The 23665-nt window shown below is 33.9% G+C and overlaps 3 protein-coding genes across 3 annotated transcripts; 1 reads left to right on the top strand and 2 right to left on the bottom strand.

The window, feature by feature from the left end:
• Positions 1-25: 25 nt before the first annotated feature.
• Mif2 (mitochondrial translation initiation factor 2) lies at positions 26-3387 on the top strand. The gene is made up of 11 exons (XM_083037409.1): positions 26-99; positions 397-532; positions 618-907; positions 998-1158; positions 1262-1488; positions 1554-1824; positions 2095-2348; positions 2428-2686; positions 2764-2928; positions 2987-3127; positions 3203-3387. Exons 1-11 carry the CDS (start codon positions 62-64, stop codon positions 3373-3375), a joined length of 2115 nt encoding a protein of 704 aa, XP_082893535.1. The 5' UTR covers positions 26-61; the 3' UTR covers positions 3376-3387.
• Positions 3388-3462: 75 nt separating this feature from the next.
• Positions 3463-18739, bottom strand: LOC145935797 (uncharacterized). Its single transcript, XM_083037410.1, has 6 exons — positions 18067-18739; positions 8853-8968; positions 5992-6107; positions 5430-5580; positions 4871-5053; positions 3463-4319 (listed from the first exon to the last, which is right to left on the bottom strand). The coding sequence occupies exons 1-6, from the start codon at positions 18158-18160 to the stop codon at positions 3966-3968; spliced, it is 1014 nt and encodes a 337-aa protein (XP_082893536.1). The 5' UTR covers positions 18161-18739; the 3' UTR covers positions 3463-3965.
• Positions 18740-20313: 1574 nt separating this feature from the next.
• Positions 20314-22943, bottom strand: LOC145936058 (uncharacterized). The gene is made up of 5 exons (XM_083037936.1): positions 22687-22943; positions 22128-22401; positions 21468-21737; positions 20816-21060; positions 20314-20404 (listed from the first exon to the last, which is right to left on the bottom strand). Exons 1-5 carry the CDS (start codon positions 22941-22943, stop codon positions 20314-20316), a joined length of 1137 nt encoding a protein of 378 aa, XP_082894062.1.
• Between the last annotated feature and the right edge of the window lie 722 nt (positions 22944-23665).

The raw sequence follows: 23665 nt of genomic DNA, 5'->3' as shown, positions 1-23665 counted from the left end.
GCTAGTGAATTTCGCGTTTCGATTCATCAAGGTTGGCTAAGCTGATTGCGTAATCGTAAACATGGCTGCTTCCTTGATCAGGACGTGTTCGGAGTTCAGGTATTTATTTTTCCCTCTGGAGAGACGATGTCATGATGATCAAAATCACATTTTCAAAGATTTGCTGCGAAATCTATTTAATACAAGTGAATATTGTAAGAAAATACAAGTTTCTTTAAAAATTAGAAACATAACCTACTTAATTGTATATACTATAATATAGTCAATTTAATTATCTCCTTTTTTCTGAAATATAAAAATCGAGATGCAATAATTTGTATAAATTATAGGAAGAATTCTAGATTGATAAAAAATATATATTTCTTGTAATAATTTTATATTATATAAAATTTTCAGTTTCCTGAAACAACAACTTTGCGAACTTGTCAGAAGTGATAATGCAAGGAAATACATCCTGCCCACTCTATTTCTTACATGCACGCAATGCCAACATTATCATACGACACCGCAATACTTCAAGAAGAAAGAGAAGGTAAGTCTCCAATTTTTTCTATATATATAACTATTCAATTTCTTTTAATATATATATATTATATTAAAGTGGAGTATGTCTATAGGAGTTTAATAGTTTCAAGCAGTTGAAACCAAAAAAGAAATTGCCAGTTGTGGATGTATGGAACAGAATAACAGTATCGGAGCTGGCAACATCTGCAAAAAGGGACATAGATGATATTTTTGAAGCAATTTTTACGTCCGATCCAGTAGGACGTTACAATAAAAATACAGCTATAGAAGATAAGAATGTACTGTACAGCATTGTACGGAAACTTGGAGCAAAATTTAGGATCATTTCTAAACCAGATAACACAGCAGAAAAAGATACAAAGGATTACAATGCCGTTAAACGGTATTGAATAATAAAATTAGAATGGAATTAATTTATTGTAGAATGAAAGAGTAGCTGCATTGTATTGTTTATATCTTATTCTCATCTCAGGCCTCCACCGGATAAATCTGTGCTGATAAAACGTCATCCAGTAGTAACAATTATGGGTCATGTTGATCATGGCAAAACTACATTGCTAGATACGTTACGTAATACGTCTGTTGTGGAAACAGAATTTGGTGGTATTACTCAACATATCGGAGCCTTCAATGGTAAATATGATTTTGTTGTTAAGTGTTAAATTTGTTATGTATTATATGTAATAATTATTAATTATATAATAAAATTTCTTTATTTTTATTATGTAATCGACAGTAACGTTGAAAGCGGGAGAAATTGTTACGTTTTTGGATACTCCTGGACACGCTGCATTTAATCTTATGCGAATGAGAGGCGCACAGGTAACCGACATTGTGGTACTAGTTGTAGCGGCGGACGATGGTGTGATGGAACAAACCATAGAAAGTATACAAATGGCGAAGGCCGCTAATGTTCCAATTATTGTGGCTATTAACAAAATCGATAAACCCGAGGCCGATATCGTAAGTTATTGTTGATTGATACAGAACGAGAAGCAGAACAATATAGTTTGTAATGTTAATTTCAGATGAGAACGCAAAATATGCTCGCGCAACAAGGAATTCAGGTAGAGGCGTTAGGTGGGGACATTCAGTGCATTAATATTTCGGCGTTACATGGAACCAATATAGATACCCTGACAGAGGCTATAGCGTTACAAGCCGAGATCATGGAGTTAAAGGGTGATCCGACAGGGCTAGTTGAAGCTGTCATAATCGAATGCTCCATCGATCTTTATCGCGGCAAATTAGCGACAGCTTTAATTCAACGCGGCACTCTAAGGAAGGGCGCGCTTCTTGGTAAGAGCCAGGATGTTTCAATTAAAAAAAAGTAGTATAAAAGGCAGAAAAAATTTATAAGAAAAAAAATTAATTCTATCTTGCAAAAAATGAAATATTATCAAGAACAAATTTTTTTGTGCTTTTTTTTTTTTTTTTTTAAATATCTAATACACTTTAGGACAAATTTAAAACTGATAACGTGTGAAACATTCTGTATCCTTGAATATATAATATTCGAAAATTTATAACATGTATAATATATATGTTTATCTTTTTATTCAACAATAGTGAGTGGATTAGCATGGGCTAAAGTGAGAGCCATGTTCGATCATTCCGGAAATCCAGTTACGGAAGCTAAGTTGTCCGAAGCGGTGCAAATTATTGGCTGGAAAGATTTGCCTGTTGCCGGAGATGAGGTACTAGAAGTCGAGAACGAGAAGAGAGTACATATGGTAATACGATATAGGGAAGCGCAAAAAGCTACGCAGCTGACGGAAGAGCATAAAATTGCAGCGGACAAGAAGCACGAAGAACATCTGAAAGTAAGTTTCTATAATATAACAAAATTATATTATATTATAACAAGGATGTCGCGTTATTTATTTTACTACCCGATTGTAGGAATATTTGGTACTTCGTGAAAAAAGAAGAGCGCGCGGAAGATATTCAAAGTTATCAGCTCCTATTAAAGTAGATAAACCCGATGACGGAATACCTACAGTTAATATTATCGTAAAGGGCGACGTCGCCGGCTCCGTAGAAGCTATATTAGACGTTTTTAATACGTATGGAAGCGACGACAAGTGTCGATTGAGCGTCGTCCATTACGGCGTCGGACCTGTTACAGAGACAGATTTACAAATAGCAGACGCGTTCGGCGGTAAGAATATAAGAATCTCATGAAGAATCGATTGACATTTCTTCTATAAATCTCAACATCATATGAAATCTTTATAGCCATCATATATCCTTTTAATGTGAACATTATGAAAGACTTGAAAGAAGAAGCTGATAAAAAAAAGACATCGATTCGTCCATATAATGTGATATATAAACTTATTGACGATATTAAGAAGGAAATAAACGCTAAACTACCACCGCTTGACACCGAAGAAGTGATAGGTACGAGAGAAGCATTAATAATTATCGTAAATTTATTTTAATTGTTCGATCTTTCTAGGAGAAGCGAATGTACTGCAAGAGTTCGAGATCACAGAGAAGAAGAAAAAAGTAAAGGTCGCGGGCTGTCGATGTGTCAAAGGCAACTTAAAAAGAGATGCTATGTATCGGTTAATACGTGAACAGGAGACTCTTTATACTGGTAAGAAACAATACTGAAAATTATAAGAGACAGCGAAGAAAAAAAAAGAGAAAGACAAATGATATTATTTTTTAGGGAAATTGGCATCAATGAGACATATGAAAACTGAAACAGAAACTATCAAGACTAGTGTAGAATGCGGTTTGAGATTCGAAGATTCCACATTGTCTTTTAAAACTGGGGACGTTCTAGTTTGTTATCAGATAGGCCAGAAATCGCAAGAAACTGATTGGGATCCTGGATTTTAAATAATTCTCAAGCTAAATCAGGTAAAACATGATCATATACTCCCACATTCGTCGCCTTGCTTATCCATTATGAGGACGATAGAGATATTTTTAAATTAAGTACAAATTTTTATTTATTATTGCCTGAGAGAATCGCAATCTTTTCTTTCACATTCTTTTTACATCTTTTACACATACAGTCTATCGTAAGTTTGCTTTGTGGGAGAGATACCAAATTCTTGAATACATATTGTGTGTGAAATTAAGACGGATAAGCTATACCGTTAAAATTCGTCAGAACTAAAAGTATCAATCTTGCTCTACTTACGTTAAGTGGAATGAACATTATGCGCGTTCTTTAAACATTTTGTTTTTCCTTTTATAATATGCATCAAGCGATATGCAGGAAGACACATAGTTGGTCAAATTTTAAAAGGTAACCTGCAAGCTTAATCTTAATTTCACTGTTCTTAAGATAAAATTTTTTCTGAATTTCCGCAAAGTTTCAACTTTGCTTCAGCGATCCTGTAAAAAATATACTTTTCGATTTTGGGTCGGCAATATAGATCGTCTTAACAGGATAGTCGACTCGGAAAGTCGCGTAGAGTATATTAAGACGCGTACGTTTCGCGAAATCGTCGTTGAAGATGCTGATACGCCGTGAGAACGCTGCGCTTCTTCTTTTGAAGTCGGCAAGGGATCGTTTCCTGGCTGGCTGTGGTGATCTTTGTTTCTAACGGTTCGATGGGAACATTGTTATTCGGGTGTACGAAGAAGGCGATGGAATGACGACCGCGGCCGCAATGTTCCGGCATAACGACGCGATGTCTAAGCGCTGGAAGTTGCTCATTAGTCCAATGCGCCAGTAGTTCGCCAGTGTTTACCAATATGGCGCCTGGGAGATGGCCCACTCTAGCCCATCGTTCCCCATGTGGAGTTTGTATTTCGAGGCCGCCTTCGCAATCCTTGAAAAATATTTTATTGTAAAAAATTAATTACCAGACGTAAATTAATGATGATAATTAGTAGCAAGCTGTATATATACATATTATATGCTGTATATAATATAACATTACTTTTTATATTGATTTGACAGTTGATATTTCTTAATCGTGATCTTTATAATATTACATATACTGCTTATGAATCATTAGTATCATCACGAGTGCAAATAACTTTGTTTTAATATTTAATAATTATACGTTATCTTTTAACACGCACGTGCCTGATAGATCTATTCCTCTCCAGAATATTTTCATATTTTAGCGGTGTAGAGCCGCTTATCACAAAGTGATTGCGCGTCGCATGCGAACAAACGTGCCGAGATATCTCTGTCAGTTTTGACGAAATTATAAAGATACGTATAATTTACGACACTTTTTAGACGTAAGGTGTGAAGTGCCGTGTGTAAAGAATATTTTGTAGAATATGATTTACGATCGTGTAATCATCGTCTCTAACGATAAAATGGCTAGGTATCGAGCTTCAAGCGTGCAATATGCTGCAATCTGCATACTTGCGCCAACAAAGTGAAAGTGCCATAGTCGCAATGGGCGCCGCATCGGGTTAGTCCTTGTACCGGTGCACCGAGTGGCGGATAATAGAGGAGACGTAGGGTAGACTCGTTGCCAGGGCCGAGCATATGCTCGTGTTTGGACAGCAGGAAGTCGTGGGACTGTTCCAAACCCACAGACAGAGCCTGTAAACGTGAAACGGGATTTTTCAATATTTATTGGTTTCCCTGTACAGATTAGATTTTATTTATCGACGCGCGAGTCGTGAAAAATCCTTGAGAATTACAATGTACTTCCGTCCAAAGGTCAAGAGCGCGGAACGACTCTTCGTCGATCGCGAAAAAAATGAACAGAATGATAGCGATAAAGTAGAGAAATACTTCTCTAGAAAAGATAAAATAAGAGAGTGAGTCTAATTGTAAGAATATTAAATTTATAATGAGAGAGAAGAGATATAAAATTCACGGAAAAAAATATAATATAATCAAGTACGAATCCAGGAATATATTAAATTTACGAGAGAATGAAATATAATGACAAGAACAGGTCAATAATTATTACAGTAAGAAGCATGGAAGCCAATTGCTTGAAATCGCGTGCCAGTTCCTCTACTGCTGATCTAAATCCATGAACCTCATCCTCCGGCAGGGTTAGTTCATATCCGGCCAAATTGAATGCATGGCGAAATTCCATTTCCATCTCGTCTGTAAATCTAATCACGTAAAATAATTAATTAGATTTAAATACAAAACTGAACGTGAAAATGTGAAAACTTATACTTATCGTTTGAAACAACATGTACAAATTACAAAAAAATCTAAAAAGAAAATAAGCACTTTAAAAAAATATTTAAAATACAGATAACATTATATACATATCATAATTCTATTTTCTATTATATGCTTAAATCTATTAAATGATTTATATTTCAGCAGCGTGTAATTAATATAATTATTCCAAATATTTTTAAGACTTTTATTATGAATATTAAATTCAAATGATATATATTCTTTCTTGTACATACTATCGGATTTCAAATCGCATTCGGTTACTAGAACATTCATCACAAACTGAATTACAGTGAATTACGAAAATTATTTGAAAATACAATCTTCCAACTTACTTCTCCGTGCCTGGTTTAACATAGCCGTGATTATCCGGCGAAACGCGCTCGTATTTTGCTCGGGTTTCGTACGGTAGCTCGCAAAATGTATCTAGGGCTCTGTAAGCTGCCTTCATCTGTAAATATATGGATCATAGAATTTTAATAAGATCTTTTGGAGAAGCGAGTAACAATATATGAAGTTTTTTCGTGCGCGTCAAATCTGTTATAGAAAATGCAACGCAAAAATGAATGTTGTGATGATAAGAAAACCTTGCTTTCAACAAAAATTATGATTCCCCGAGAGAATAGAGATTCGCGTATCTCGTATATCTCGATATTCATAATCGCATCTTTCATATTTCGAATTACACTCATTCGAATATTGTGTAACATATGGAAGTATTGTAAAGATATATAGATAATTCCAGTAATACTCGATAATAAACAGTTTTATGAATGACGAAACAGATATTTTATCTAATAAATTTCGCTTGCATCGACCAATCGGGAATAAACCAGAAAAAAAACATCGCATTAAAGAAACATTTTCGTGAAAAAAAAATATATCGCGCAAGTCTTAATTTGCCATATGCTTACCCGTCATTACAATTGTACAAACATTTAGTATGAAATAATTGGCAGGAAATAATATCTGTAAACAGAGTAAGACGTTTTTTAATTTTTATTTTTTTCATACAAATAATTTTATCTTTAATTTGTATTCAGTTTAAAGTGAGATTGTTTGAATAATCGCGAATCGATAGTCTCGTAATGAAAATTTCCTTGGGGATCTCTCTGTTTTTCTCTCTTAATTGCGTTTTTACAATTTTTCAAATATTAAATACTTATGTATTTTATATTATACACACATTAAAGATAAAATTCTTATATCACTCTACAGAGCTCTATAACACTATACGTTTGCTGATGAATTACAAGGTAATTTTCTAGAAAGGAGTCTTTGAATAAGAGGACAATATGATTCATGAATTCACACGCTGACGTATGGGTCGAATGCCAAATGTCACGTTTGACGTCGCGACAATTTTCTTACAATTAGTCATAGCTTTACGAAGATGATCGAGTACACGCGATGTGTATTCTAGCACCATCAATGTTGTAATATTACGAGCTTCCGTTATGTAATGTTAGAAAAGAACCACGAAGGAAAAAAACCGAGAATGATCTTCTAATTCCGCGAAATAATCGTATTGTTGCATGTACGAGCGATGCGTGTGTCGTATGTGTTTACGTGTGTATATTGCTTATCCGCGAGCTATTTCAATGCTGGAAATGGAAACCGATGCAGAACAAAGTATATCATTGTCATATGACAGGCCTTATTCCAGCATATTCCACCGCATATTATTGTTCAAGCTGTCATTGTAAATCTCTTAATTTATCTTTTCCATCGCGAATTATACAGACAATTCGGTGAAAATTATCAAACGTACGCGACGAATCGTGTTTTTTTAAGATAAAACGAGATTAAGAAAATGTCTTCCTCCCTTAAAAGGATCTTTAACGAATACTTCATATCGTTATTCCGATTAGAAGATTATTTTTTAAAACCAAATTAATTTCGTCCAACAAAATTTAATTCTTTACTTGTTTCATATATTTTAAAAAATTATTAAAAACTCTTCACACTATATATTATTAATATAATTTAAACACTTTCGATTGATAAAAATCAAGTCCCCAAATTAATCAACGAATAGGTATATACATCTGTTAAATTTAATGAAGATCAGAATCGTCATCATGTATATACATTTACTTTGTGATAAACGATTATTCATGTTTTAATGAACCTTCTGGTTTACGCTAATTAGTGCTCAAAGACTAAATTAAGATTTCGCACAGCTTCACATTTGCAACTCTTTTATGTAAGTATCCTTGAAAAAAATCGTCTTATTTGCATTCGGATATATCAACGGTACATATCTGTTTCGTACACATGTTTTCTGACACAGGCGAGAATAATTTGGTATATCGACACGTAGTCCTGTTATTCATCGAGAGACATGTTCCCGGTCGTAAATACGTAAGTCATAAGTCGGATTATTGCGCGAAACTGCAACACACTGTATTGCGGTATCACCCGCAAGTTTCCGATAGCGAGCACACAAATGACAAGGTCATCGCGAGCAACGTACATAGTATTTATCGTGGGCCCTTGAAAAAAAAACGCCGATTATTCTCTGGTCGCAACGTACTCAAGATATCGAAGCACCTTCGATAACAAGAAAGAGAAGAAACGATTATCAGTGTAAAATTTTACAGTTTATTTATAGAAACTCTTAATATTTAAAGAAAAAAATTATTAATAATGTTATTGAATTCGGAATTACAATGCCTCTCTGCAGCTATCACACATTTTCTCTTACTTATAAAAATGCACATGCAGACAATTTAAAACTTTAAAATACACCGCGTTCATTATTTCTCGTCAGACTTTAGTTATTTTCACTTATTTTTCTAGATTTCAATTAAGATAAAAGACTAAAAATTAGGATCAAAGTATACAATTACGTAATTTTTAATGCGACGAAAATTTCTTTAAAAAAATCTTAACTAAAAATCTTAAACACTTCGTAATTTTTAGATTCGTTAAAAGATTATTTTATAACCGCAATTTTTTCTCTATAATTTCATTGCATTTTAACGTTGTGAAGACGCCGATAGTTTAATTGACCCTTTCAATCGATGTGTCGAATTTATTCGTCACGACAGTAAATTGCGACAGCGCGTGATATCGACCAGATTTGCGTGTGATGGAAATCGGCAAGACCGGGCAAGACCCGGCGCCTGATCAATCAAAGGAAGCCTCGCGACTTAATCATTTTCGCGCGTAAGGCAGCCCTTCGTTCTCGTACCTTGCACTCTGGAATGCCATGATTGACGAGCAAGGCCAATCCTTTCTCGGACAGCGCCCTTAGTAGTTTCGAGGCCACCTGCTTCACGACACCCTTCTGAGGGCATCTCTCCGTGCCTGAAATCGTGAAAGAAAACGCCTAGTGAATATAGCACGAGGCGAGAAAAAGAGGGAAAATGAGAAGAACACAAAAAGAAACTATCCCAGACAACAAAACGTCTAAAATCGGGACAAAATACGTCATTAAGGGCCGGTTGTTCCAACTTCTTGGTAATAAGTTTTACCCGACAAGTAGCATATCTTCGTCTCTTTTTTAGAACTTATCTGAAAAGAGACGAAAATATGCTATCTGTCGAATAAAACTTACCAAGAAGTTGAAACAATCGACCCTAAGATGTCTTCTAGACATCATATTATAATGTCTTTAAGACTTCTTCAAGTTATCTTTAAGACGTCTTATGTCCCGCGTTTTTAGACGTGATGTTGTCTGGGTATTGTTTTCATTTGCCGGTTATTTTCCATTTAAAAAAAATTGTTATGACATTGATTCAATTTTCGAAAATATCAATCGATCGATCGATCAGTCTGACATTTCTTTAAAAAAGCAGGATGATGTCAACATTTATTTATTACACATACGAAATCATTGGCTTGATTAATTTATCAATTTAACACCGTTGTATGTAAATGCCTAAGAAGGCTCATCAGGTTTCACGGAAGATTACAAATGCGCTGATTACGTCTATTTGCGAATTAAGGAATAAGCGTTAGAGTATTTAGTATTAAATTTCTCTCCTCTTCTCCCTCTGAGCGATACGCGACACCGATATCGGGTGCACTGATGATCGATTATGTGCCTTTTGCTCAATGAGCGTTCATTGACGTTGAGAGACCGAGATATCATGATAGTAAAGTAAAAAAAACAAAACCGGCTCATCTTTCTGTCATATTTATAAATAATATTCATACGTTATATACCCGGAATTGTAGCGATAACTCGTGCGCGATTATAATTATACCGTGTGTAATTTTTTATTTCTTACTTTTTAGAAATAATAAAATAGAAAATATGGCTGTGCAAATCGCACTCGTGCTATCATATCGTTATAATGCATACTAAAATGCATGTATGCTAAAACGTGTTTTCTCATTTAATATACTTACATAATTACCATTATGTATCGAAATAAAAAATACTGATTATTTCTTGTGTATGTATTCACGAGAAACAATTTCAATTTACTATGCATTAATCAAAAATTGATTAAAAATAGTAGGAAGAAATTAACGTAAAATCACTGCATCGTGATTGCATATCGTTGATTTAAATAAGTGAAAATCAAAAATGGCTAGCGGCGCATACACAAGCCTTGGAATCATAACGCGAGGTCATGATTCTCGAGAAAGCCATCGTCCCCGAACCTCTCGTGTCGTAAGAAGATCCGTCCATGAGCGATGAGAAGAGAAATAAACTGCAGATATACTCTGCACGCGCTTTTATCGCGCTGACGATTATTACGAATGTTTGCCCTCGGCTAGTATTCACTCGGATTAACTTTTGTTTCCGGTTATGCATCCTCGGCATAATCATCTTTAAGCTCCTGCAGGGTTACAATTAGATCGACATGAACTCAACTTATTCATTTATAATTCTTCGTTAATATTCTCTTTAATCGATTAATTAATTAAAATTGCGCGAAAGAAAATTGGAAATTTTTTTCTAATTTATATAAATGTTGACAATATAGATATAGATATAGATGATGAGCAAAGAAACGTCATCTTTAACTCTGCAACGCATATAGTTTAATTTTTCTTAAATAATTTTATTCTCTTTTAAATATAATAATATCATTTTGTGGGTCTTTATTTTGGATGCAATTTTCTTTCGTGCTTAAATTACTTTGCAATTATTGTCAACAAAATTATTGTGCAGGCAATATATTTTAATAAATATTCTGACGTACTTCATGAACGTCAGCAAGACTCTTTCTACTTTGTTTGCTATTTTGGTGGTATCGCGACGTCATGATGACGACAGAAAGTTCTTCAGAAGACTTTCGTTTCCTCGAGGTATGCATATACATCAGTTACGGGCACTATGCCAAAATCATCTTGTGAGACAAATGAAAGAGCCGACAAAGCCGACAGACAAACCGTATTAATATCGTAAAACTATTTTAAAAAACATCGATTTATAATAACGAGATCTGGAATGTGTCCAATCTGTCGATCGAAAGTTGCAACAAGCAGTTGGTGATATTTAAATGTCCACCTGATCTATTTATCTTTCTCTTTGTTGTGCTAAAAAAAATTTAATACGATGATCCATCTCGCCACGTGGTGAAAATATATACATCGCAACAAAAGATTATCGGATTATTCATGATCTATACTGGGGATAAGATTCAAAGAATTATCTTGATACTTTATTTGTGAAAGCACGCTTCTCTCTCTCTCCTTTGTTAAACGTTTTGAATGATACTCTCTGTGAGATCAGTTTATCTTCGCGCTTTAAATAAATATTAATCTTTTGATAAATAATCAAATATCGCTCGGATTGATATTTCTTCTTATTTTGAGCAGGTAATAGAAAAATTCAGTACTATCCGATATTTTCTCTCTAAAAAAAAAAAGAAAACTAAAAATTACAATTATTATTAATTATTGTTTCAATATATAATTACGCCATTTAACCTTTTATAATATTTAAAATAGAATTGTCCAAGAAATTTAATTTACTTCAATTTAATTTGACTTCAAAATATCAGCTGATACGCGAAACGGCTAAAAATATAGCCGAAAGCAGTCTCACGAGGAGGGAGAAAGAATATGCGCTTCCAGGGGTTAATGACATGAAAGAGGGGAAAGTACAAGGGTGTACTAAGCTGACGTTTAACAACGTGAAACAAATTTTTAACGTACACTTGCTCGTGTACATCCTGCTACGCAGCAGATACATCGTAGACATACAGTTTCGATGCTGCTGAAGATGCTGTAAAGACGTTTGTTTCTAGGGTGTACGTATACAATCGAATAAGAGAAAATATTTCTTAGAGTTTCTCCTGGTAGCGACAGACTCCCCCCGATACTTTCGCCTAGCATGTAACGATCGAATACACCGTTACCGGACATCGACTCTGAAGAAGTGCGCAATATATATAGTCTACTAGCAAATGCGACACATTACATACCCATCGCGAATATATATCTTTATTGATAGACAGAGTTGATCAAGTCGTATTCGGTCCATAGAGCGCCACTACTACTAGATTACTTGACTTCATTCCACTATACGTATATTAATTGATTTGTCTAATATAATATATTAACATAGCTTCCTATACAGAGAGAATTTTATCTTAGAATTTACCCTGAAAATCATGTAAATCGTAGCACAATATAGTATGGAAAGAATTTTATGAGAATTTCTCTGATTAATATTTATCACAATAAAAATAATATCTATTATAATAAAATATAAAATATGTTTGATTGTAATAGATATTATTTTTATTGTGATAAATATTAATCAGAGAAATTCTCATAAAATTCTTTCCAATTGTTCCACGATTATCATGATTTTCAGGGTAAATTCTAAGAGAAAATTCTCTCAGTGTAGAATTCCCTTAACGCCACTTTAAACGATCTATAATTTGCGACAAAATTCGGAGATACAGAATTCTAATTTATTATGTCGTATATCGTGTAAAACATATTTGCAGAACAGAGAGAAAAATATGCATACATATATGTACGAAACAGAATACACATATAGTTAAATTAAGAGGCTTAATCAGTGTGTGTTATGTTTTGTATCTGATTATGTTACATCACGTCTAATTTTCGATTGCATGAGCTCGTGATGTGATGAAAAAAGAATGAATAAATTCATGAAGAATACATAAACGTATTTTATCTTTGCTTCTGTGAATTTCGATCTACGCCATCGGAAAATCCGTGGAAGTTTCCCGCGTGCGCGTGAAAAAGCCACATTGATTTATCTCCATAGGCGAGAGGAAAAACAGTTTCAGATATAGCGGAGGTGAGATAAGGAAAGATCCCGAGACCCGATAATGTCTTATTCGACGTATATGATGCATCGTAATCGCGTGGATTTACGTTTTTATACACGTGATTTTATATATACGCGATTTTATGTACATATTTTTTTTTTATTTTTTGAAAAATTTTATTTCGAAAAATTTTATTTTAAACCAATCGAAAAATTTCTCTTTCTATTCGCAATTCTTCCCATTCGTGTTATTTACTGCGGTGTAAGTTCCATCAGAATTTTCATCATTAAATATAGATTAACATTTGTGCGACTTTTAACTTCTTACTTGCGAAACGAGGCGAAATCGTTTGATATTTTTCAATGTAGCCTTATCAATTCGACGATATCAATGTGGAAATTTCTACGTCATCATCACGTAAATGCAATAGGATGTTTTGCAATTTTCGCATATCATTTCTTCGCCGATTTTATTTTAAGATTCACATTTAAGTATAAGTTTCAAATTCAATGAATTACGAGAGTATAATTTACAAAAGAAAAAATCGCGAAACGTCCATATTTTACGGCGTCTTTAATTTTTCATAAAACTTAAAAAAATTAGAATTTAATATAAAATTAAATCACGCGAATGTTTCTCATATGTTTTTACATCTCATTTATTTACATTTGCTTCATTGACATTTTCGATGATATAGAACAGTCGCGTTCTCACAGATATCTCGAATCCGTCTCACGTTTAATGTGCACATATGCATATATTCGTCTGACATCTAGATATGAAACAAACCAATCTTGCAATCTTACACGCGGCTTGTAGCTATACAATCCCGCAATTTCCATCGTACACATTTTCGCGTCCTCGTTGTCTCGTATTTCTACTTGCCACAACTGTCATCGTAAATTTCGCAGACTTCGGGTTTTGCTTATCACATCAAAAATTTCGCAAACATCCAGCTGGCATGGTCATTACCCTGGACGTATGAATACACGTGACAATGTGTGCGATTATCAGCATATAGATAGAGACAAAGAGAGATAAAGAAAAGCGAAAACCTTCCTCTCTCCCCATATAAAGATATTCTGATATTTTCTATATTAAAGCATTCAGCAAAATAAAATAAAATGGAATAAAGTGAAATTAATTAGACAAAAGTATATATTATTATTAAAATAGATTGTAGAAAAAATAATATCAAAAGTAAAATAAAAAAAGGATAAAGAGAATCTTAATTATTATAATCCATAAATTATTATTAATAATTAAAGATCGAGATAGAGATTTTCAACATTCAAAATAAAAAAAATGCACAATCCGAAGAGCGTAAACGTGGAAAAATGGAGCGTGGCGCGAAAAGATGCGCGTCGACGAGAAATCGCGGGCGTACAGATATCGAGATGATTTCGCTGACGCTTTTCTCTCACACGCAATCGACTCTAACACGCGGATCATTATATCTTTTTAACTCGTTCAGCGTGCACTCGAATCACATTATTTAACACCGTCGCGTATGCGAAATATTTCATTGGCGTGCGCGCACGTTACGCTTTGTGTTATACATTTGCCGCTATTTAAGCCACCGCGGGCGCACGTGCGCGCATTTAAAAGCTGACACGAGTGCACGCGCGTGCGGGTGTTCCACTTTTTTTTTTGCATGCGAGTCATCATTAGCGTGAGACTTTTGACTCGCGCGTGCAAATAACTCGCGGACGATAGAGCACGTGCCGATAACATAAAAAACCAATATCGGTATCGGACTTTCGCTACAAAAAATAAAAATGTGCTCGCGCGCAACGATGCATAATTATATAAACGATGGGAAGGAAAAAATGGAGCGAGCATTAATTTTAGCAGTCGAAATAAATAAATAGCTCCAATTTCTTATACCGTGTAAAATTTATATACTCGGAATATATTATATACACAGAGAGAATTTTCTCTTGTTAGAATTTACCCTGAAAATCATGGTAATTTGATTAATTTTACTAAACTGCATAGTAAAACTAATCAAACATATTATTTAAATTTTGTTGTGATAGATATTATTATTTTTATTGTGATAAATATTAATCAAAGAAATATTCTCATAAAACTCTTTCCATACTGTGATTACCATATTGTGATTACCATGAGTTTCAGGGTAAATTCTAAGATAAAATTTTCTCAGTGTACGAACGAAAAAGAAATGCGCGATTCTTGTTTGATATATTTAAATATAATATCTATAAAATGTACGTAATTACGTTAAATTATAGGTGATCAATGTAGTGCATAAGTGTCGATTGGGTAAAACACATGATCTTTAAATGGCAAACAGGCATTACGACAGATATATGATTTGTTTCAGCTTTATTCTTATATAATTTAATAATGATATAGGAATCGCGCTAATCTTAATGTATAACGTCACGTCTGAAATTTGACGCATATTAGGCAAAAGTAGGCCATTACTTTTAGGTCAGACATATCCGGTTAGAACCCATTACAGTGACCGACTTAGAATTTCAAGAGCTACACGTATACAACGGTATTTAAAAGTGTAATTGACCCTTTGATTTATATATTATTAAGAACACTTTTTCTGAATTATATTATTTTGAAAAAAATAAGTACTTACATTTCATTTTTTTTTATAATAAAAATAATCGAAAATTTTAGAAACACTGGGAGAATTACTGAAGTAATCGCTATGTTGCCTTTTAACATTCTCGCTTCGCGAAATGGCGCTTAATGAGTAGACCCCGAGTCGACTCATCGCGTGTTTACTCAACTGTGTGCGTGTATGCGATTTTATATGCTACTTTCGTATACAATCACTACTCCGTCCATTAAAGGCAACTCGTGACGAGGAAAAAAAGAATGATTTTTCGCGCCCAAGGACTCTCGCTGTTTAATAAAAATATTTAACGTACAGGTGTCTTGAAAGAAAGCACGTCGATATACGTAAAAGCATGCAAAAACGAAAGACGAATTAATGACTGGTGGGAAAATAACATTATATTGCATTATAAATTCTTGCGCAATAATTACTCGAGCTAAACAAGATCATATTTTTAATCACAGGATGTTTAGCATAATATATTTTTATCATATAAATTAATGTAATCAACGTTGTTTTCGCGGAAAACGTCGTAGATGGACTTTCAGATCAGTCGATAAATCGATACGTTTGTGTCGTAATTAATTTCTGCACAACATAATTGAAAAAAATACAAGAAAGCGCGTTTTATTCGTCTCGATCAGATCGGTCGAATTTAACGTGGAATGAAAAAAGTTCGCGAAGACAAAATCCAGGGAGGACTAAAACGAGCGAGATTGCCCGACTCCGAAAGGATGGTGCACCACGTCGCAAATCCGATGGTGTTGGAGTCGTGCGGAATTTCGAGGATTCGCGAAAGAAAGACGACGGTTTTATAGCTGGTTGGCAACGAGGCCAGGCACCTAGCCAGACAAACCAGCCAGCCGGAGGCGCCTACCGCGGATCCGACGATCCGTTGAGGTCAGAGCCCCTCTCACAAAGAAGGGCCCCTCCCTTGGCGCCTTGGAACGTTTATACAGGGTGTCCTATTACTGCCGATTGCCCCGAAATGCGAAATGGTACCGGTTATTAATCGCAATTTGAAAATTCGCTCGACCGAGTCGGCTGATGATGCATTGCAGACAAGACATATTGTAAATAAGATTGGTAAAAATATTCGAGAGACTGATAAAAAATGCTAATGTTATTCATCCATTAAGATTTATTTACACGAGAAATTTTCGACATCTATTTCTCGTTAATTGTTAAATGTATCATTCGAATAATATTTCGAAATTAAGTCTTATAAAATGATAAAATAATATATCTTTAAGAAAAATATTTATTTACGAGAAATTTTCGATATCTATTTCTCGTTAATTGTTAAATATATCATTCGAATAATATTTCGAAATTAAGTCTTATAAAATGATAAAATAATATATCTTTAAGAAAAATATTCAAGTCTGACAATGAGAATAATTTGGAGATTATGTAAAAAAAAAATATCGCGAATATATGAGTCTGTGATGGATAATTTGTGCTTAAAGGAGTTAATGTCATAAATATGGATTGGCTGGAATTTTTATTAAACGTGGCAATAAATAAATGCCATTTTTCTATTACGCTTGTATGTGAAACGCATTGTTTACGACCTGAGACAATTATCGGTGTTTTTACTGTGTTATAAAAAAAAACGATTTTATATTCACGCAAATATATATATACCGTTCAAACTGCAAAGTTCAAATTCGATCGAAAATCTAAGTTCTTTTTATCACAGTGCAAGTACGATATACGCGATATGCCAATAATTGAATCACTCGATAGATAGTGACTATGATAAATATAAAATACAGTTGAATCACAATGTTCAACGATAGATACCTCTTTTCAATGCTACGATAAGACAATTTTTTCACAATGCGAAACATATACATGTATTTCTGGTTTCAAAGTACAAATGGAAAACTCGTAATTAAATAACAATAAAAAAGTAAGGCTATTTCAGAGTACAAGGTCGGGATATTAATAGAAAATACTGTTATATGCACAGACACACGCACACTTAAGTGATTTCAATTAGGTAATGGTGTTAATCTTATGTCTCTAACGTTTTTGTCACCAATATGTTACTATCAAGTATCAAGTATCATTATACTGGCTATTAATATATATAATAGTATATTTTTGGCCGAATTGATATTTAAGGTTGCGATCAAAAGTATATAGAGTTTTGTCGAGAGAAACAATAATAGGCGCGATTTCTCGCACAGATTTCCAATTGTCAAATGTCAAAAGCGCTACATGTGTTCTATACTCGCTGCCAGCGTGAATTTCGAGGCACGCCACAGTTTAGTTTTGCCACGCTATGTTAATTTCGTCATCGGGGAGACGACCTATGACCGACTTGCGACACCCGGCAACGAGACGTTTCGCATACCGAGGCCGAAGCCAGTTTTGCATTCCGCGATCGCGTCGCTTTTATAACTGAAAACCGTTTTATCCTTCGTAAACAAAAATATCGAAACGTCGTTCCGGGCAAAACCGAGTCATAAATAGTTTTACAGTTGTTGGAGCACGCAAACACGTTGCGCGCACATGTCGGTGTTTCTCGCCAAAACTGCGCGAAACGATCGGAAAACGTAGGAATTAAAAAAAAAATCTTTATTCACACTCACCCATATGAGCGAGATCGATGATCGGGATTTCGCACTTGCTGAGAAGAGTCTCGCAAGTGTGCGTAACCATAGGCGCGCTGGTGCAGCAGCTCATCCTGACAACTGTCGTCGTCCTTTTGCGGAAATCGCTCGATCCCTTTCAAACGCCGAATGCTCTCTCTCTTCTCCCTTTGCCTACGACGCTCTCGTACTGACTCACGCGTCTCGACTTTCTCTCTCTCTCTCTCTTTTTATCGCAGCCGTTAGCGAGATGCCGACAGCGAAGGAAGTAACAAGCCACTAAACTTCGCGTACGATCGACTCGGCCACCCGGTATAGGGGCTCGCTACAGCAAACACACTAGAATATCCAAGAGAAGATCATGCTATCACTGCACACACGATCATCCGACCGCTCTCAAACGCGCGCGATAAGGTCAAATGAAAATAACGGGCGTGCTTATTCTCCGTCACGCGTGAAAAGCGTGAATCGCGAAAATATGGCTGTCCGTCTAACGGTAGCCGTAAGAGACGAGTTTATTGCACGATTGACGATACGGTAAGTAGTATACGTGGCTCCGGACTAGTGAGCACATGCTACGACGGCGAAATGGCGGTCGGAAGCGATCACTCAGGCACTAAATTCGAAACTAATATACGTGAGAACCGAACTGTACCATCGCATCGCGCGGCTGTTCGTGAACTGCCGAACTTGCGCCGCTTGCGCGACTTATTCAAGCGCCGAGCCGCCGAGGCCGAACGGCTCCGAGCGGCTCCGAGCGGCTCCGAGCGGCTCCGAGCGCTCCCGAGCGCGTCCCACCTGACCCGAAGCTCGCCGAGGACGCGTGACGAAATCCGCGCGCGAAAAATCTACTTAATACATATATACATAACCAGATTATTTGTCATCTCTTTGTGTTTATTTCCTTTGAGCGAATCTGGCGACACAAAGCTGATTCTACATTATGAAATCTGGTAATTATATTTGCATGAAAGATGACGATTAATTGTGCGAGATTATCGCATCGCCGACGAAAGCGGTCTTTCTCAAACTATATTGTTGAATGATATGTATCTGATTATATTCGCTTTGATAATATTATATTGATACCGTGTAATGGAAGTTTTTAAATAATTATATCGTGCGAATTACTTTTAAAGAATTACTTGTTTTGTAAATTTCTTTGATAAAAACGTATTTAACTTATGCAAGTACCTTCGTTATCCATGTTTGTTTTATCTACTTTTTTAAATATTTATAATTCTATTATTATATAGTTGTGTGATATGAAAATTGCACTCACATATTATTACCATTTAATATATTTTTAAATCCGTTTTACTTACATGTAATAATAACCGAGCAAGGAGGGCAATCTTTATGCGAGATCGACATATAGCTTATCTATCTGTTTGTTTCTTTAAAATATGTATGGTACGAAAAAAGATTGTTGCTTGATGAAACAACCTTGTCTTGTTGTTATTTTCATATTATCCGTTATTTAAGTTTCATATTGATGTATTTGCATCCAGTTTAATTCCTTCATGAAGCTTCTAAAGATATTCATTATACATTATTTATACACAAAGTTAATCAATTTTTAAATGTAATTTTTACTTTTTTTCGTAATTTTTTACTTCAAAATTTTGATGTCTTTTAGATATGATAATTAGTAAAAATGTATGCTTATCGAGAAATTTGTAATATAAAAATTAATATATTCAAAGTAATGATCAAAGAATTTTAATTATTGAACATTAAAAGAAAGATAAAGAAGTGATATATAATCACAAAAATTCGAAAGTAATAATTGTATATGTTTTAAATGAAATAAATTTGTAATAAAAAAATTTCAAAACGCATTAAAATAATCGCGATAAGATATTATTAATTAGATATTTTAAGTAATTAATGTTAAATATGATTGAAATGAAATTATCATAAATATTATAGAAAATATAAAAAAGATATCCTTGTTTGAACAAACAGATATGCGTTTGAGTTACAAGCACTTAAATAAGGTTAATGACGAAGTCACATGTTACGTTTGATGTTTGTAAGACTGAGCTTCCATATTATGTAGGTCAATAAATCTTTAATTTTAAAAAGAAAACCCTCAGATCGTTCATTGTATGTATGTCTACATAGTGACACGACTTACCTCCAATCACTGTAATTAGTATTTTATCAATGTTAATGCGCAGTTTATTAGAAATAGCCGTCGTTATAATGACCATGTGGAATCTATCAATCATTAATACAGAAGTTTCAACATGTGCGTTTGTTGCGAAGACATTCCACGGATATTTTATGTTCTTCATGAATGCTTGGTTTAATCTTTGCCACGTCCCAAGTATTGCTGAACAAAGTATAGTTTCGTCACTTTCATATTTATAATCACAATTTTGTATCACATAATTAAAAAATTAAAGTTACATATAATTTCTGTTTAGAATAATTCTCACTACAAAATCTTTTTAATCTAATATTTTGTTTTCATTATATATTATATTGTTATTGCAAAATTTTTTATCCAAAAATATTCATCGAATCTTGTCAAGTTATTATAATTCTTTAAAAATAGTTAATTCGATATTGAAATTAATCGCGATTGAAATATTCAGAGAAATATTTGATGTAAAAGAAATATAACAAGTAATCGCATTCCAAAAACGATTAAAGAAAGTTTTATCTATAGTTAGTAAAAATTTCATATAACTAGAGTTATAACAGTAACTCTAATTTTATGTTAAAAGAACTTTTCTCTCACCAATTTCTGTAATTCAAAATGGAACAACTGCGTCTAGGCAATCTAAGTTTCTTGTTTTCCTTGATGCAAACGTCATTCGTGGACGATGGGCGACGATGCATCGTTCTTTCACGCCAGATGGATTTCTTAACCGAAGAAAATCGTTGCGCGTAAGTCCTTGGAAGTGTGTTTATAATGGTGAATGGCGCAGCGGTACATCTTATCTGCGGAGAGGACGTTTGAACAGGTACGAATCTGCAGACCATCTGTGACAATAATTCAGCATTCATGTTTAAAACATTAAAAAAGTATTTCGCTTAATACAGAGTGATTCTAAAAAACATTACAAACTTGTAAAACTGGTATAATAATTATTCTCCTTGTGTGTTACAAATGTATTAATTCGATGATCAAGATATATTAATTTAAAGTTAAATCCACAGATCATGAATTAATTCTATTGTGAAATATACATTTTTACGTTTAATTTCAAGTTTACAAATTTCTTCTTTAACATAATATTATGAATTTACTATTTAAAATACAAAATAAATCTTTCCTTCAAGAATTTAAGATGCATCAATACTTATTAAGCTATTATCTTATGAAATCTTTGTCTTATGAAGTCTTTTGAAAGCATTTGATGCAGATAAGATTAAGCAAGATAACGCACTCTAGTAATTAAAAAGATCAGCAACACTTGTGTAATGATTAAAGTGCTAGTCATGATGTAAGCGACTATGACGATTCTAAAAAGTATAGGGCTGATGACTTCCGCGCAGCCGTTCACGTTTATCGTTTTGTCATCTGTTATCTGCATGTGCATACAAGGTGCCACAACGTGTAAATTACAGCAGCTGAAAGGGACTCCAAGATCTCTATAATCCTCGTCCGAGATTCTGCTTTGATCTGCCATTTCTTCTCGAGACGCGTAATCCACTTTCTTTTATCGAAAATAATGTCACTTAAATTTATCATATATAATATATATATTTTCTTCTGTTAAAATTTGTGTTAAAAAATTTATTATCGAAAACATATCGGTAGAAAATGTCATATAAATTACAAAATATTGCTCAATATAAATAGAAAAAACAATGTAGATATTTCGTATAATATAAATTAATATAAAAATATTATAAATTTTATCTAATAATTTGAAATTCTTAAAGATATTAAATAAGAAAAAAACAATATTACATGGCAAATTATATATCAAACTATCATGATAGAAGGAACCAATAAAACGGATGGATTATTTATCGTCGTTCTGCGAATCTTCGATAGCCGCGATCGAAGCAGAGAAACAGAGAGAAATATTTGAAAAGATTACCTGCCAGTCGAAAAGAAACCAGTCAGTATAAGAGGTATGACCACAACATTGTAAGACGAATTGGATCTCGTCGATCGCGTACTTGTACGATGCTACGCTGACATACAGGCGCATGGATGTGTTGAAGACGTCGACCAGCGTTTTCTGCTTCACACTGACATGATATCCTATTGAGGCTAAGGTCGCTGTGTTTATAGCGGTACACACAATCATTATTATCAAAAGACACTTTAGCATTAGCTTAGCCTTTAGACGAAAACTCGGTAAATTGCGTCTGCAAGAATATCCGTTATCACGCAAATTGCACATCAAAAAATACTAAAAAAATTAATCATGAGAATATAATTAATTATTATTAATATAATTATCTTTCTTATATATAATTATGTTTCCGCGAGATATACACATAAGTGATTTGTCATAAATGAAATATTATTATAAATAAGTCAAAGTATTAAATAAGTCAAAGATGATATTAAAAGAGGAAATAATACATGTCTTATATTCCTTGAATTTTTCCTTACTCATTTATATTCGTTATTGAATAGATAAACGTTACCTGCGTATAGTGCGTACTGTTAAAAGGGCACATGGTAATCCCAGAGTCATCTCCGCCAAGGTGAGAGCGATCGGCTGGAAACCACCTGCGAACTGGATCACCTGCCACTCTGCGAATATCTCCAAAGCGATTACGAGAAGACGTTTCGCCTCGAAGACGGCCAGTGTGTATGCCACACCATAACCGAATTTTACGTGCCATTCGCAGGTGCAACTTGTATTTTTGCGATAAATTGGCCTGCGATTATCTCCCGTCATTCAAATGAAGCTGTGCCTATTTCATTTTATAGTCAATTTTACTATATTTTCTCTTTAACTGCATCACATACATTGTATAAAATAGGATAAAACGTGCTTAAAAATGTTGGACAATGAGTAATATTATTTCATATGCGATAATTTTGTATTACATATACGTATAATAATTAATCAAGTTAATTAAATATGTTTATAAATGCGTTTTTTGCAGTACTAAATAGTTTTATATATTATTATAAATAATTTTAATAATTTGTTCTCGTCACACTTTTTAAAATTTGTGGGATTACGTAAAATATTTTACATTTTGTACATTTTTATATAGAAACCAATATTTATGTGCAAATACTCTCTAATTTTTTATATATATTATTCAACTATATTTGCATCAATATAAGTATAGATCATCAGTTACAATCTGGCCTTTGCTATTTAATAATAATGTTTTTACGCATAACATTTCGCGATGTCGAATTGTTGTCGACGTGCATCGCAGTTGTTTTGCGCACCGTTCATTAATCATCGTTGTCGTATATACACCGGAAGAGGTATGCAAACAGAAAAATTCTTTTGACGAGATACAATTGGACCTACTGCGGAACTATAAATATCGTGGGATTTAAATGAGTTACGTTTGCAAATGTATGACTATGAATTAATATGATTTAATCTAATAAATAATAATATAAATAATAAACTTGACAAAACTCAGAAATGTTCTT

Source organism: Prenolepis imparis, unplaced genomic scaffold (genome assembly GCF_030444845.1).
Source record: "Prenolepis imparis isolate NDT839.2.m4 unplaced genomic scaffold, iyPreImpa1.0 SCAF_5, whole genome shotgun sequence".
Lineage (NCBI taxonomy): Eukaryota > Metazoa > Arthropoda > Insecta > Hymenoptera > Formicidae > Prenolepis > Prenolepis imparis.
The sequence above is the reverse complement of the archived record's forward strand: the minus strand, read 5'-3'. Positions and strand labels throughout refer to the sequence as shown.